The following is a 12,333-nucleotide window of genomic DNA, read 5'->3' as shown; positions in this document are numbered from 1 at the left end:
CCAGGGCAGGCCAGGCCAAAGCGGGGGGTTGGCAGCTTCATCCTGGTCTCCCACATGGGTGGCAGGGGTCGAGTCTCGGGCCATTTTTTCCTGTTTTCATGGGCACACTGGCAGGGAGCTGCTAGGAAGTAGAGCAGCAGGGACTTGAACTGGTGTACATATTTTGAATGCTGGCATCTCATGGGGTGATCTAACCTGATGCTCTACTATGGGACCCTAATTGGTACTCTTTAACTTTCTGATTGACAGTGGAGGCTCAGGCATTATGGACCAGATTAATTAGATTTGAATGGTGCTTTGTAGGGATGCAAACTTTGCTTGCATCATTGTCCCCCCCTCATTTGAAGGCAGTGTGACAGAGGGGGAGAGAGAGAGAGAGAGAGAGAGAGGTATCTTTCATCTGCTGGAACATTCCCCTTGCATCAGAGTTTTATTTAAACTCATCATGATTTTCTAATTTTACCTCTACAACAACTCTCTGAAGCCACAAAAGGTATGTGTTACTTAAATACGCATTCCTGGGGAAATCTGAATATTATATATGAGACAGTCTTTAAACTTTTTGTGAAAAATGTGCATTCTTAACAAATTGTGAGGCAGGTATTTTGTGCAGCATTTGAGACTCTGGCTTGAAACACCTGCATCTCTTACCAGGATGCCTGAGCTCAAGTCCTGGCCCTGCTTCCAATTTTAGCTTCCTACTAATGCACGTCCTTGAAGAAACAGGTGGTGACTGAATATTTGAGTCTCTACCATTCACGTAGGAGACCTGGGTTGAATTGTGGGCTCCTGGCTTTGGCATAGCTCAGCCCTGGCTGTAGCAGGCATTTGGGGAATGAAGCAATAGATGAAATATCTCTTTCCATCTCTGTTTGTTGGGTCTCCCTCTCTCTCACTCAACTTCTAAATAAATTAACTAAACAAAAAACTGTTCAGATTTCACAATTGTGTTTTGCACCAAGATAAATTCATACTAATTTGTTATAATTGTGATAACATGTCTGGACAGGATCTAGTTTGAGGGATTTATAATGCTAATACACTAGTTTGAAAAGAGCGCCTATCAGAGCAACCTGGATTCTGGTAAAACTGAAGCAAGAATAAACCACTCAGTATGTAGTGAGACTTGAGTAGAAGAGTGAAGAAATCATTGATGCATTAGGAAAAATTTATGCGGACAGCACCTCAAAGAAATTAGCAGTTTGCAGATGGACTGCTCATTTTAAGAAGGGACAAGCCCCTAGTACCAGATCATTTGCAAGAGGAATAAATTAATCTTGTTCATGCCTTATGTAAAGAGGACTGATGGTCAAGGGCAGAAACAATAGTCAACACCAAAGATATCTTAATTGGTTCAACTTAAACATTTTAGGTTCTTTTTTTTTTTTTTTTCCCTTCTTATTTTCATTTTATTTGAAAGGCAGAAAAATACACACACATAAACAGACAGGCAGATCTTCTGTCTGCTTGCAAATGCCCATAAGAGCTGGGAAGGGGCCAGGCTGAAGCCAGAAATTGGAAACTCAATCCAGGTCTCCCATTTGGGTAGCAGAGACCCAGCTACTTGAGTCATCAGCACTGCTTCCTGGGGTCTGCATTAGTGGGAAGCTGGGATTGGGAGTGGAGCTGGGACTTGGATCCAGGCATGCTGATATGGGATGTGGGCATCCTCAGCAGCATCTTCACTGCTACACCAAATGCCCAGCTTCTGTATTTCTGACTGAAAAATTAAAATAGAGCAAACTTTTGCCAGATAGATGCCAAAACTGTTGTGTTCAGGTCAGCTGCAGAGAAGAACACAGCTTTTAATGGACATTTTCAACAGTTGGGATCAAGATCCTGAAACATTTCTTTGAAGAAATTTTTAACAGATCTCAAAACACAGTTTTACCAGGATCATTCTGAAGACAGCATTATTAAGGGAATGGCTCCCAAGAATTGGAAGTGGTCCAGTCCAAGCCAGAGTGGACCAGGCAAGAGTAAAGGTCATAGCAACAGTTTTTTGGGATGCTCAAGGCATTTTGCTGTTGACTTTCTGGTGGACCAAATAACATGAAGATGTTTTGATCTTTTGGTTTTCTAAAATAAGGGTGACTTTATTAATGACACCTCTGTTTGGAAACAGTATGTTCTTAAATTTTTGTTTCTCTTTGTCTAACTAGATGTGATGCTGACCCATCAGCCTTAGCCAACTATGTTGTAGCACTGGTCAAGAAGGACAAACCTGAGAAAGAATTGAAAGCCTTTTGTGCTGATCAACTTGATGTCTTTTTACAAAAAGGTAATTATTACAGGCTTTCAACCAAGTATTTCAGTAAAGATTTTGAATGTAAGACTTTATGAATTTGAAACTTCCTCTAAGATTGGTAGGAAAGAAAGTGGTCAGATTTCTTTGAATACTTGAATATACCCATCCATGCTTAGTTACTCATCAAGTGCTCTGGCAGAACTGGCTTTTTCCCTTTTGTTCTTTGGTTCTTTTCCGTGCTGAAGCAGTGGGAGTTCTAATACTGTTTAGATGATTGGCAGACTTTGATGGTGGAGTGGTAAGTTTAAGGATAATGAAGCTGCCTATTCTTGCTGAAAAGAGAATGACACTTTTTCTCTTAAGAATTGAGCATGAATATCTTTTCTTTTTGCCTTTAACATCCCATCTTCTTACCAATGGTCTTCACAGTTGCTTTGAGGTTTTCTTAACTTCCTTTCTTACCTTATTTCCTGCCATTTCTCCTCATTTGTTTCACTCTAGCCACATTGACCACCTAGCATTTTTGAATATACTAAACTATTCCCAACTCAAGATCTTTGAGTTCATTTTTTTACTTGCATGAAAGATGGGCTTCTCTTCACTTCTTTATCTCTTTTCAAACGTCATCTCGGAGCAGTTTCACCTGAGCACCTCATATGCCGTGTGGTACACTCCGTGCCCCCAGTCTCCTGTTTTCAGCCCTGCTTTATTTTTATTCATATTACTTGTCACGCTCTGTCATATGTTCATCTGCGTTTACCTCCCCTTGTTTTTATCTTTGCTTTGAGAGTAGAGACTTGGAACCTGTAGCGCTTGGCATATAGAAGATGTTCCATATTGTTGAGTGGTTGAACAAGAATGTGCATCACACACACACACACACACACATACACGCCAGTTGATCAAGCTGGTGTTGAGAAGATATATTTTAAGTGAAATATCTACTGAAGAAGGAAAGAAAATATGACTACTTTTTTTTTAAAGATTTATTTTATTTATTTGAAAGAGTTACAGAGAGAGAGTTAGAGTCAGAGAGAGAGAGAGAGAGAGAGGTCTTCCATTCCATTGGTTCATTCCCCAAATGACCACAACGGCCAGAGCTGAGCTGATCCGAAGCCAGGAGCCAGTAGTGTCCTCCTGGTTCCCCATGCGGGTGCAGAGACCCAAGGACTTGGGCCATCTTCCACTGCTTTCCCAGGAGTATGGCTACTTTTTAAAATGTTTACTTATTTCGGGGCTGCTTCTGTGGTTCATAGGGTTAAGCCATCATCTGTAGTGCCAGCATCCATATGGGTGCCAGTTCCAGTCCTGACTGCTCCACTTCCAATCCAACTCCCTGCTAATGCACCCGGGAGAGCAGTAGAGGATGGCCTAAGTGCTTGGGCCCCTGTACCCTGCTGTGAGACCTGGAAGATGCTCCTGGCTTTGGCCTGGCCCAGCCCTAGTCATTGTGGCCATCTAGGGAGTGAACCAGCAGATGGAAGGTCTATTTCTCCATTTTCCCTGTAACTTTGACTTTCAAATATGAATGTATTTTTTAAAAGGTTTATTTATTTATTTGAAAGGCAGAGTTAGAGAGAGGCAGAGAGAGAAAGAGAGAAGTCTTCCATCCGCTGATTGATACCCCAAATTGCTGCAGTGGCTGGAGTTGGGCTGATCTGAAGCTAGGAGCCAGGAGCTTCTTCTGGGTCTCTCATGTGGGTGCAGGGGCTCAGTGACTTGGGCCATCTTCCACTGCTTTCCCAACCCATAGCAGAGAGCTGGATTGGAAGTGGAACAGCTGGAACTTGAACTGGTGCCCATATGGGATGCCAGCCCTGCAGGTGGTAGCTTTACCCATTACACCACAGCACCGGCCCCTAAATAAATAAATCTTTGAAAACAAGAGATTTATTTCTTTGAAAGGTAGAGTTACAGAGAAGGAGAGAGAGTGAGAGCGAGAACCAGCAAGTGCTGGCGCTGGGCTTCAGCGGATTAAAGCCAAGGCCTGCAGTGCCAGCATCTGAAATGGGAGCCATAGAGTTCCGGCTGGTCCACTTCTGATCCAGCCCCTTGCTAATGCACCTAGGAAGGCAGTGGGTGATGGACCAAGCCCTTGGGCCCCTGTACCCATGTGGAAGACCTGGAAGAAGCTGCTGGCTCCTGGTTTTAGCCTGGACCAGCTCAGTTGTTGTGGCCATTTGGGGAATGAACCAGCGGATAGAAGATTTCTTACTTTCTCTCTCTGTCTTTCCTTCTCTGTCTGTAGCTCTCCCTCTCAAATAAATAAATAATTCTTTAAATAAATAAGAGAGAGAGGGATCTTCTACCCATTGGTTCACTCTCCAGATGACTGCAACAGCTAGGACTGAGCCAGCCTGAAGCCCGGAGCCAGAAGCTTCATTTGGTTCTTTTATGTGGGTGCAGGGGCCCAAGCAATTGGACCGTCCTAATCTAAAACACAGGATTACATAGTTTTTCATATATCTTAAGACTTTTTTTTGGTCAAAACAAAACAAAAACCCAAAAAACTGCTAATACAGAATTCTTTCCCCTTATAAGTAGATGTTTTCTTCTGTAAATAATATATTAATTTATATTATTTAATTTAAAGATGAATCATACATGAATGCCCACCCCAAGTGCTTTTTAAAGTCTTCATAATATATCTTGAGTATTGTCTAATATTAGATATTTACCCTTTTTAAAATGAGATATTTATGAGTTCATTTGAAAGACACAGAGAAATAGATAAACAGAAATCTTGTATCTACTGGTTCACTCCCCATATAGCCATAGTAGCAGGGCCTGGGGCCAGTCTGAAGCGAGGAGCCAGGAACTAAACCTGAATCTCCCACAAAGGTGATAGTGACTCAAGTACTTGGGCCATTATCTGTGACCAGGGTACAGATTAGCAGGAAGCTGGAATTGGAATTGGAACTGGGATTTGAACCCAGACACTGATAAGGGCTGTAAGCATGTCAAGCAGTCTTAATCACTGTGCCAAAAGCCTGCCCCAGGTATTTGCTTTTTTATTGGGCAGTATGGCTTTCAAATTACAAAAATAATGCATGATATAAGTTTTTTAAAAATATAGAATATAGAAAAGTAAAGATGAAAGTCTTCTGATTATAAAGGCTTTGGAACAGTTTATTTATTAAGATAACAGGTGGCAATTTGCAAGAGCTAACAGTTTGATAATCATGGAAAAATGCTCACTACACAAATTAATAGTGTATAAAGAAGCTTATAAGGAGACAGTTTTATTTTTTTTTAAAGATTTATTTTATTTATTTGAAAAAGTTATAGAGAGAGGCAGAGACAGAGAGAGAGGTCCTCCATCATCTGGTTCACCCTCCAGATGGCCGCAATGGCCAGAGCCACACTGAACCGAAGCCAGGAGCTTCTTCCCGGCCTCCCACGTGGGTTCAGGGGCCATTCTCCACTGCTTTCCCAGGCCACAGCAGAGAGCCAGATCAGAAGAGCAGCCAGAACCAGAACCGGTGCCCACATGGGATGCCAGCGCTTCAGGCCAGGGCTTTAATCCACTGCGCCATAGCGCCAGCCCCAAGGAGACAGTTTTTTGAAGAAATTAATTTGTCACTTTAGAAATAGCTATTTATGTGAAATGTATAATAATTGCAGTATAAACAGAGTCTGTATTGTGCTTTTTTTTTTTTTTTTTTTTTATTTATTTGAAAGGCAGAGTTAGAGAGAGGGAGAGATCTTCCATTTGCTAGTTCTTTCCCCAACTGGCTCCAACTGTTAGGGCTGGACCAGGCCGAATCCAGGAGCCAGAAGCTTTTTTCCAGGTCTCCCGTATGGGTGCAGGAGCCCAAGCACTTGAGCCATCCTCCACTGTGTATTCAGGCACATTCAGAAGTAGAGCAACCAGGACTTGAATCGGCCCTCATATATTGGATGCTGACACCACAGGTGGCACTTAACCCACTGCTGAGCCACAACACCAGCCCCTAGGTTAATTTTTTTTTTAAAGATGTGTTTATTTGGCTGGCACCGTGGCTCAATAGGCTAATCCTCCACCTTGCGGCCCTGGCACACCGGGTTCTAGTCCCAGTCGGGGCACCAGATTCTGTCCTGGTTGCCCCTCTTCCAGGCCAGCTCTCTGCTGTGGCCAGGGAGTGCAGTGGAGGATGGCCCAAGTGCTTGGGCCCTGCACCCCATGGGAAACCAGGATAAGCACCTGGCTCCTGCCTTTGGATCAGTGAGGTGCGCCGGCTGCAGCGTGCCGGCCGCGGCGGCCATTGGAGGGTGAACCAGCGGCAAAGGAAGACTTTTCTCTCTGTCTCTCTCTCTCTCACTATCCACTCTGCCTGTAAAAAAAAAAAAAGAAAAAAGAAAAAAAAAAAAAAAGATGTGTTTATTTGAAAGCCAGAGTTATAAAGAGAGGGAGAGGCAGAGAGAGACAGACATCTTCCATCTGCTGGTTCACTGGCAAATGGCTGCAATGGCCTGGCGAAGCCAGGAGCTTCTGGTCTGACATGTGAATGATGGGGGCCCATGCTGTTGGTCCATCTTTTGCTGCTTTTCCAGGCTATTAGTAGGATGTTATATTGGAAATAGAATAACCAAGATCCAAACCTACGTCCTCATGGGATTGCAGGCGGTGGCTTAACTTGCTGTGTTTACAATGCCAGCCCATGTGTTGTGCTTTTAATATGCTCTTTAGTGTTCTATAGGGTAGAGCCAATTAAAATTTGGCTTAAATAAAATAACAAATATTTTCACAATTGTACTTTTAGTAAATTCTTCTAGGTTTCCTACTCTGTTAGTCTGAAAAAATTTCAAGTTAGAGCAGTTTTGTAAGACATTAACTTTCTAATTATTTCCATGCCAATATTTGTTTTCAATTTGTTTTATAAACATTTTTAATTTTTTTGAGTAGACAGTTCATTTAATCCAATAAAATGAAGACGTATCATGAAAAGACTTTGACCTGTTTTACATCTTCCCCTTTCCCACCTAACCATGCGATTTTGTCAGATTTTGTGTCCTTTCAGTTTATTTATGCAGATGTAAGCAAACACGTATAAATATTTAGCCTTCAATCTTTGACATGTGGTATTATTAATACTTTTCTTTGGGTGCTGTATATTCCATTTTATGGTTGCCCATCGTTTATTTGTCTCACTTTTGGAAATTGGGATTGTTTCTAATTTTTCATTATATGCTCCAACAAATGTTCTTATATATAATCATATATATATATATATACACATATATACACATATATAATCAAATACTTGCATCATTTTGCACATGTGTGAATATGTCAGAAGGATTTAAAAACCAAGAAGTTAGATTTCTCTCCCATGAGATCAGGCTTATTTTGAATCCCATTAGCAGGATTTGAGATGTTTTGTTTTCTTAAGTTTTTCTAACTGTTTAAACTTTTGTTTTTTGTGTAACACTTAATGTTATTTCTTCTCCCTAGAAACTTCAGGCTTTGTGGACAAACTATTTGAAAGTCTCTACACTAAGAACTACCTTCCAGCTTTGGAACCAGTTAAGCCTGAGCCAAAACCACTAATCCAAGAAAAAGAGGAAATTAAAGAAGAAGTAATATGGAATTTTCTTTTGCTTTTGGGAGCTTTTCTGATTCTGTCATTGGTTACTTTTAGTTGGAAGTTGAGCTCTTTAGAAGTAGCTATTGAATGAAACTTCTGAGTTTTGGGCATGGTGTAGATTCTTCATTAAGGTTTCTTATTTGGATTTCCAAGAGTTGGAAAAATTTGATAGCTTGTTTAAAAATTCAATAATTGCTTTAGTAGTATTAAGGAATTAAGAGAACTCTTATCCAGTGATTTTTTTTTTTTAGAAAAAATATTTATTTAGATATTTAATTATAGAATTTTGACTGAAAGTAAAATATTAATAAACTTTCAAGTGAAATCATTAGGTAACATCTTTTCATGTATATAAGCAAAGCATTTATTCTTTTGAACTATATAAAGTTATTGTCCCCTCGTCCTAGGGAATTTAATTATAAACAGCATTGTCAACAATGGAAAGAAAAGAGAAAAAAAGTTTTTACAGTACTGAAGTAGAAAAATATGATTATAAGTGGTAACCTGATTGAACCAAGAAGCAAATTTTGTGCACTTCATTCGTAATTCTTCTGTCTACAGACAGTGTGTTACATATTAAGAATGTGCATTCTGTCATAATTCTTCATGAATTAAAATAGCTCACTTTCTCCCTTTCATATGAGTAAAGTGAGGATCATGGTAGTGATTACTGAGTATTGAATGAGATTTTATATACATACATATGTATACGTCCCAGAACAGTTCCTGGTACATAAATGTTGGCATTTTGTTCCAAAATCATTATCCAGAATTATTATAGAAATATTTCCTACCATTTGTTTTTATTACATTCTGAAGACAGAATGATTTCCGTTTGAACTTCTTATTTGTACTCATCCAGAAAACTTAGAAGAATTGTACCCAAGACACCTGTATGACATCTACCTAGATTATTAATTGAAAATTTGCTGTTTCTGTGCCCACATCCATAAATATTTTTGTGACTATTTTTTTGTAGTTAGTTAAGCTAATTATGTAGTACATCATGGTCCATTACCCTTAAATACCTTAGCATGTTTTTTTTTTTTTTTTAAAGATTTATTTTATTTATTTGAAAGAGTTACACAGAGAGAGTAGAGGCAGAGAGAGGTCTTCCATCTGATGGTTCACTCCCCAATTGGCCACGACGGCTGGAGCTGTGCTGATCTGAAGCCAGGAGCCAGAAGCCAGGAGCTTCTTCCAGGTCCCCCACGCAGGTGCAGGGCCCCAAGGAATTGAGCCATCTTCTGCTTTCCCAGGCCATACCAGAGAGCTGGATTGGAAGTGGAGCAGCCGGGACTAGAACTGGAGCCCATATGGGATGCTGGCGCTTCAGGCCAGGGCGTTAACCTGCTGTGCCACAGTGCTGGCCCCAGTTATTTTTTTTTTTTAAAGATTTATTTATTTGAAAGTCAGAGTTACACACAGAGAGAAGGAGAAGCAGAGAGAGAAAGAGGTCTTCCATCCGCTGGTTCACTCCCCAGTTGACTGCAACAGCCAGGGCTGCACCGATCCGAAGCCAGGAGCCAGGAGCTTCTTCTGGGTTTCCCATGTGGGTGCAGGGGCCCAAGGACTTGGGTCATCTTCCACTGCTTTCCCAGGTCATAGCAGATAGCTGGATCGGAAGCAGAGCAACTGTATCTTGAACCGGTGCCCATATGGGATGCTGGCACTGCAGGTGGCAGCTTTATCTGCTGTGCTACAACGCCAGCCCTTTTCAGCATGTATTTCCCAAGAATAAAGACATTTTCCTAGATAACTGCAAAATTGTTAATAATTTCAGTAAATTTAGTATCTGTGCAGTACATTATTTGCTTTTTTAAAAAAATTTATTTATTTGAAAGGTGGGGTTACAGAGAGGCAGAGGGAGAGAGGGAGGGAGAGAGAGAAAGAGAAAGAGAGAGGGAGAGAGAGGTCTTCCATCTGCTGGTTCACTTCCCAAATGGCTGCAACAGCCGGAGTTGCACCAATTAGGAGCCAGGAGCTTCTTCCCGGTCTCCCACACGGGTGCAGGGGCCCAAGGACTTGAACCATCTTATACTGCTTTCCCAGGACATAATAGAGTGCAGGATCAGAAGTGGAGCAGCTGAGTCTTGAACCAGTGCTCTTTGGGGATGGCAGCACTGCTGGCTGTGGCTTTACCCACTGTGTCACAGCGCTGTCCCCTGTTATTTAAAGATTTTTTTTTTATTTGAAAAGCAGACTGACAGAGTAAAGAAAGGGAGACACATAGGAGAAAGAGATCTTCCATCTGCTGATTTTCTCCTCCAGTGGCCACAGGACTGGGCAATGCTATAGCCAGGATCCTGGAACTCCATGTGGATCCTCAAAGGGGCTTAGGTAATTGGACCACCTTCCACAGCCTTCCGTACATTAACAGGAAGCTGGATTGGAAGTGGAACAGGTAGGACTTAAGCCAGTGCTCCCATGGGATGGCGGCTTAACCTACTGCACCATAGTGCCAAACTTCATACAATACTTTGTATCCTCTGTATTCCAGCTTTATCAAATGACTAAACAATGTCCTTTTTTATAGCCCGTTTTTTTTCCTTTTCAGAACAGGGTTCATTTTAGGGGTCACATATCATTTAGCTGTCATTTAGAAAGAGATAGAGAGAAAACAAGATCTTTCATCTGCTGCTTCATTTACCAAATGGCTGCAGTGTTCAGAGCTGGGCTGATCTGAAGTCAGCAGCCATGATATTTTTCTGGGTCTCCCAAGTGGGTGCAGGGGCCCAAGCACTTGGGCCATCCTTTGCTGTTTTTCAAGGCCATTATCAGGGAGGTGGATCAGAAGTAGGGCAGCCAGGACTCGAAACAGCACCCATATGGGATGCTGGCATTGCAGGTAGCGGTTTTACCTGCTATGCCATGGTACTGGCCCTAGTTGTTATTTCTGATTTATTTTAAAATTCTGGACTGATTGAACTGATCCATTATTAAAATAAAATGTGGTTCTATGTAATTAATATGAACTAAGACCAATATTACATACTTCTTTCTTTCTTTCTTTTAAAGATATATTTACTTATTTGAAAGGCAGAGGTAGGGAGAGAGAGAGAGAGGGAGAGAGAGAGAATGAGAATGAATGAATATCATGTCTGTTGGTTCACTCCCCAAGTGGCCACAATGGCCAGATATGGGCTGTTCTGAAGTCAGGAGCCGGGAGCTTCTTCCAGGTTTCCTATGTGGATACAGGGGTCCAAGTACTTGGGCCATCTTCCTCTGCTTTCACAGGCACATTAGCAGGGAGCTGGATTGGAAGTGGAGCAGCCAGGACTCAAACTGGAGCCCATTTGGGATGCTGACACTGTAGACAATGGCTTTAATTTTTATTTGAAAGGTAGAGTTACAGAGTGGCAGAGGGAGAGAGAGAGAGAGAGAAAGGGAGAGGAGGGGTCTTCCATCCACTGGTTCACTCCCGAGATGGCCGCAACAGCTGGAGCTGCACTGATCTAAAACCACAAGCCAGGAGCTTCTTCTGGATCTCCCACGTAGGTCTAGGGTGCCATGCACCTGGGCCATCTTCTGCTGCTTTCCCAGGCCATAACAGCAGGCTGGATCAGAAGAGGAGCAGCCAGGACACATACCCGTGCTCATTTTAGGGTGCGGAGGTGGGGACTTAACCTACTATGTCACAGTGCTGTTGCCCCCCCCCCCCTTTTCAAAAAAATTTAATTATTTGAAAAGGCAGTTAGAGGGGAGGAGAGAGAGAAAGAGAGGTAGAGATAGAGATAGATTGATCTTCTGTCTGCAGGTTCACTCCCTCAAATAGCTGCAATGGCTGGGGCTGGGCCAGATTGAAGCCAAGAGCTTGAAGTTTCATCTGAGTCACCTAGATGGGTACTGGGGCCTGAGCACTTGGACTGTCTTCTGCTGCTATTCCAGGTGTATTAACAGGCAGCTGGATTCAAAGTAGAACAAATGGGATTTGAACCAGTGCTCATTTGGAATGCAGGCGTTGCAGGTGCCAGCTTAATCTGTTGCTGTGCCCCAATTCTGGCCCCTAGATTAAAATTTTTTTTTAAACAAAGGTTTATTTATTCATTTGAAAGAGAGGAGACTGGCACTGTGGCTTAGTGGGTAACGTCGCCTCCTGCAGTGTCGGTATCCCATATGGGTGCCGGTTCAAGCCCCAGCTGCTCCACTTCCGATCCAGCTCTCTGCTGTGGCCTGGGAAAGCAATAGAAGATGGCCCAAGTTCTTGGGCCCCTGACCTGTGTGGGAGACCTGGAGGAAGCTCCTGGCTCCGGGCTTTGGATGGGCACAGCTCTGGCTATTGTAGCCACCAGTGGATGGAAGACCTCTCTCTCTCTTTGTGCTTCTCCTTCTCTCTCTGTTTAACTCTGCTTTTCAAATAAATAAATATCTTAAAAAAAAAAAAAAAGAATTAGAAGAGAGAGAGAAAGAGTGAGACCTTCCACCCATAGGTTCACTCTGCAAATGGCTGCAATGGCCTGGCGAAGCCAGTAACTTCTTCTGGTCTCCCATGTGGGTTGCAGAAGCACAGCCTCTTAG

General features: G+C 42.3%; 1 protein-coding gene across 6 annotated transcripts in view; it reads left to right on the top strand.

Moving 5' to 3' along the window:
- The window catches only part of RBM27 (RNA binding motif protein 27), a 116,692-nt gene that overhangs the window by 25,166 nt on the left and 79,193 nt on the right, over nucleotides 1-12,333 (top strand). For all 6 annotated transcript variants that reach the window (XM_062188904.1, XM_062188901.1, XM_062188905.1 and 3 more), the window contains exons 2-3: nucleotides 2,163-2,281; nucleotides 7,683-7,807. In XM_062188904.1, the coding sequence (XP_062044888.1) occupies nucleotides 2,163-2,281; nucleotides 7,683-7,807 (244 nt within the window). The remainder of the gene's footprint in view (nucleotides 1-2,162; nucleotides 2,282-7,682; nucleotides 7,808-12,333) is intronic.

The sequence above is a fragment of the Lepus europaeus genome, chromosome 4, assembly GCF_033115175.1.
Source record: "Lepus europaeus isolate LE1 chromosome 4, mLepTim1.pri, whole genome shotgun sequence".
In the NCBI taxonomy this organism is placed as follows: Eukaryota; Metazoa; Chordata; class Mammalia; order Lagomorpha; family Leporidae; genus Lepus; species Lepus europaeus.
This window is presented reverse-complemented; position numbering and strand designations above follow the sequence as displayed.